General features: G+C 40.8%; 1 protein-coding gene across 1 annotated transcript; it reads right to left on the bottom strand.

Annotated features, from left to right (window-relative positions):
- Positions 1-1,978: 1,978 nt before the first annotated feature.
- LOC117299533 (one cut domain family member 2-like) lies at positions 1,979-3,460 on the bottom strand. Its single transcript, XM_033783081.1, has one exon. The coding sequence runs from the start codon at positions 3,161-3,163 to the stop codon at positions 1,979-1,981; it is 1,185 nt and encodes a 394-aa protein (XP_033638972.1). The 5' UTR covers positions 3,164-3,460.
- Positions 3,461-4,017: the final 557 nt, after the last annotated feature.

The raw sequence follows: 4,017 nt of genomic DNA on the forward strand, positions 1-4,017 counted from the left end.
TTTTTTTTTTTTACAATACCAATTAACACTTTCTAACCTGGAATATTACTCCCCTACAATTTTAATAAATTTTCCCAATTTAGAATGGGCTCAACGGTTTGTGGGAACAATAATTACCACTTTTCAATCTGGGATATTACTCCATCACAATTTTAATACATCTACCCAATTGGGAATTGGCTCAACATTTCATTTAAACATAGCATGTACCAGTCATGTCCCATCCAGTTATTCCAACACTCCACCGTTTACCAATTAGTAATCAAACATTCTAGCATTAAAATTAAATGTCAACACGACTACCAATTACACCATCGCTCCCGCCATCAAGCTAATTAAATCTCACCACACTACTGTAAATATTACAGAACTACCCCCCCCCTTCGTCTTCTGGAAATCTAATATCGACTGTAGAGCAACTTATTAAAAATCCACAAGAATTATATATTTATTGACCAAACCAACAGCGGACGAGCCGCCAATTACAGGAAAGGATAAATTAAGTGGGCCTATTTTACTTAGTTCACATCTACTTGTAAGATAACACGGGTGGTGGGGAAAGTTGATCGTGTGGAAATGGTTTCTGAGTTGGAGCGTTAGATTTTAGATGAAATAAATTACTTCTTCTGAAGAAAAAAATCTTCACATTATTTTCTTTTAAAGGGAATGTTGGTGTGGAGGAGGTTTTTCTTCAACAAGTTGACAATTACTGCTTGATTTGGGGGGTTTGGTTTTACGGTAAAACCTGTGTGGAAGTTGGACATCGTTTGTATGATGAAAATGATTTAAATTCTGATCAAAAATGATTTATCAAAAGTTTCAGTTTTTGACATCTAAGATTAAATTTGCAATACTTTCCTAGTTATTGTTCGACTTGATATGGGTTAGCTATTTAAATACTTCTAGTGGTTTTCTTTATCACAAAGTCTATCAAAATGTTTTTAATTTTGAATTTATGAAACAGTGGACAGTGAATTGAATTCGCTTTTTAAGCGAGTACAATCAAGTCTAGTATTCCTTTACTTTTTGACATGAACTCGTGTTTGTAAAAGTAAACAGTTATTTTTTCTAAATTGTCTCAAGATTTTCTGAATGGAATTGTGACTCTATAAACCAACTTGACCCCATTTCAGCAAATAAAATCAACTTTGATTGTGTATAGAAGTATCGAACTGTGAGTGCAGCCTCTGTAACGAAACAGAGACGGGGGAAAACGAAGAATGTATTAAGAGTCCAGAGTTTGAAGAAAATCGAAATCTGGTCATTGATTTTGCAGAGGGGGAATGTTTGGAAAAGGAAACTAAATGATTGTTTACAAACTGTTCGCTTACAGCAGAATCGGTTAGCTAGAACTTGTTCTTCTTTTTCTATTTTGTAAAGATGATAAGGTAGGGAGTTACATAGGTGAGTATAATACCTGTTTGTGTTTTAATGAATATAATAATTACCATACACCTGTAATTTGTTGTCAAAGGGTTGATGAATAATTCAGATCGGTTGTAGAAAAGTTCGGTCAAAGTATTTGATAGGGGTGCTGCATTTTTGGTTTTTACTAATTGCAATGTTGTTGTTTTTTCTTGCAAACCATACCAAACCATAGTTTATTAATGATAGGCCTATAAATTGATAGTTTAGAGGTTAGTACTTTTTTTGTTATGGCCAGGTTTGTGTTTTAAGTGTTGGGTCAAAGTATTATTTGTAATGGTTGTGAAGCACTTGTGCTTTTTACTTATTTTGCAATACTTTTACAATTTCCCGCAAAACGTAGTCACTACTCTACCGTATAATTGATTTAAAGAAGACAGTTTGTGAATAAGTTAGTCCATTTGTTGTAATTCTGCTAGGTTTGTGTTTTTAAAATCTTCAAGCGTGATCACGTACAATAGTTACGACTACCATAGGACTCTCATAAAAGACAACTTAAGTCTAAATCGTTTGTCAACAAGCGACAATTGTTATTTTCTTGCTCTGCTAAGTGTCAAAGCAAAGAAGAGTTTAAGACGTGCATAGTACTTTTAATACGGTTTGGATTCCCACACATGGGATACTTATCAATGGGTACTGAACAACTTTGATGAAATTTGGGGGATTTAGTGATTAAGTTCTTACCTGCAAGTCTCAACGCAGACATTCTTTGGAACTCCGGTTCTTGAAGCCATTTCCACATCCGTCTGAAAGTCTCTCGCCCGGATTTGAGCTTACTCCACGGTTTAGGATTCCGAAGGAGGTCGCTCAGTGTTCCTTGACTCCGGCATAACACTCTCTGTGCAAAAACGGCTTGTGGAATACTGTATCTTTTCAACTCACTCGTGACTCGTCCGGCGACTTCTTTCGTGTTCACTTCTTCGCCGTTGTTTGCTGTGTCCACCCGGTTGGAGTTTAGCGAGCCACGCTCGCCAGACCGCACGGAGTTCGGGCTCGGGTGTGTATGACCGGTCATGCCGGTGTAACCGTTCAACACCATGGGGCTTGTTAAACCCGATCTTTGGTGATGGTGTGAAGGGGGTTGTAGTGCTCTCATATGGTGTGGAGAGCTGGCATGATGTGTGAATTGTTCATAGCCGTTCATAGGGGATGCATATCTTGCATCTTGGGGTGTACATGACATAGTTCCGTGGTGTGGCGAGCCATACCCACCCATTGATTGGTGATGACCGTAGCCGTTTAAAACGGAATTGTGTCCCATGCCACTGTGGGCAACCATAGAGGAATGTCCCATGTTCATACTGCCAAGTTTATCATAAGGATTCGACGACATCCCGTGAAGATTTGACCCATTCATCAAAGTGAAACTCCCACTCATATTCGAGGCTTCATGTCTGAATTTATCCGACACAGTCGAGATGGGCGGAAGTGGTTGGAGAGGGGTTAGAGTGGTGAAGTTATTTGAGCTAGTTGCAACTGACTGCTGGTGGTACCCGTTCATGTTGAGAGCACCCATGCTGTAGTCGGCAACACTGCGGAAATCTGGCTCCAACATACTGGCTAATGAGGCTCCAAGCCCGATGCCAGAGTTCCTTGAAGTCTTGGCAAGTTCAACCGGGCTAAAGAAATCGCAGGTAATCGCGGCTGATGATGAGTAGGCAGTGGACGGGCTGGAATCCGAATGTCCACCGTCGCCCAATCCGCTATCCAATGTGGCTGCTAGCTCGCTCGACAGCATTACAACGCCTCTGCCCACAGCCGTGAATAAAGCACAATACACGGGGGCCGGGTTTAAGAAAAATCACCCACAGATACCGCGTCAAACGCACGGTGATGATCAGCAAAGCTCCACACAGCAAAACCCGTACGTAACACTAGTATACAACAGCGCATAGAAACACACAAGTAGAATGTACGACTCCAACCATAGGTAGGGCCAAAGAAAAAAACCAATCGGAAATGGGACTGCAGAAGCAAGCTTGATTACACCGGGTGAGAACGCATGGAGACAAAACTACTATATGATGCATTGCCTAGTCCGTGCCATCTTGTTTATACAGCTGCCTGGATGCACGCTTTTTTACTACTCGCTACCAACCACGGCGCCCTCTCACAGCGTAACGCGCACGCGCAGACCGTACCACCTGTCACATGCTGTAGTATGGGGACCTCTAATGCTGACAATGATGGTGGACAGTGGTGGGGGGGGGGGGGGGGGGGGGGGGGGCTTGCTGAAAAGGTGAGCTTCTTTTGGTGTTGAAAGGAAAGCTTATGTTTGTTAAGGTGCATCATGTTTCGTCTTCCCTTTGTTGTGGGTCATTATTGTTCATGTGAGGGTAAACTGTGTCTAGCAACATCGCTGGACGTGTACATTAGCAAGGTCTTGGTGAAAAGTGCGAAGGCTTGTAGTAGTGGATCAAGTTGGTGTTGAATATAGTGCTGTCTTCAATTCTACAATAAGACACTTGGAGACTTTCTCTTACTTGTACATTAATTTATATGTGATACAAAGAAAAACCCACCTTTTTAATTATTAAAAAGTACCAATTTAAATAATTCAGTTAAATTCAATGAGCAATTTAAATCGTTGGA

Source organism: Asterias rubens, chromosome 14 (genome assembly GCF_902459465.1).
Source record: "Asterias rubens chromosome 14, eAstRub1.3, whole genome shotgun sequence".
Taxonomy (NCBI): Eukaryota; Metazoa; Echinodermata; class Asteroidea; order Forcipulatida; family Asteriidae; genus Asterias; species Asterias rubens.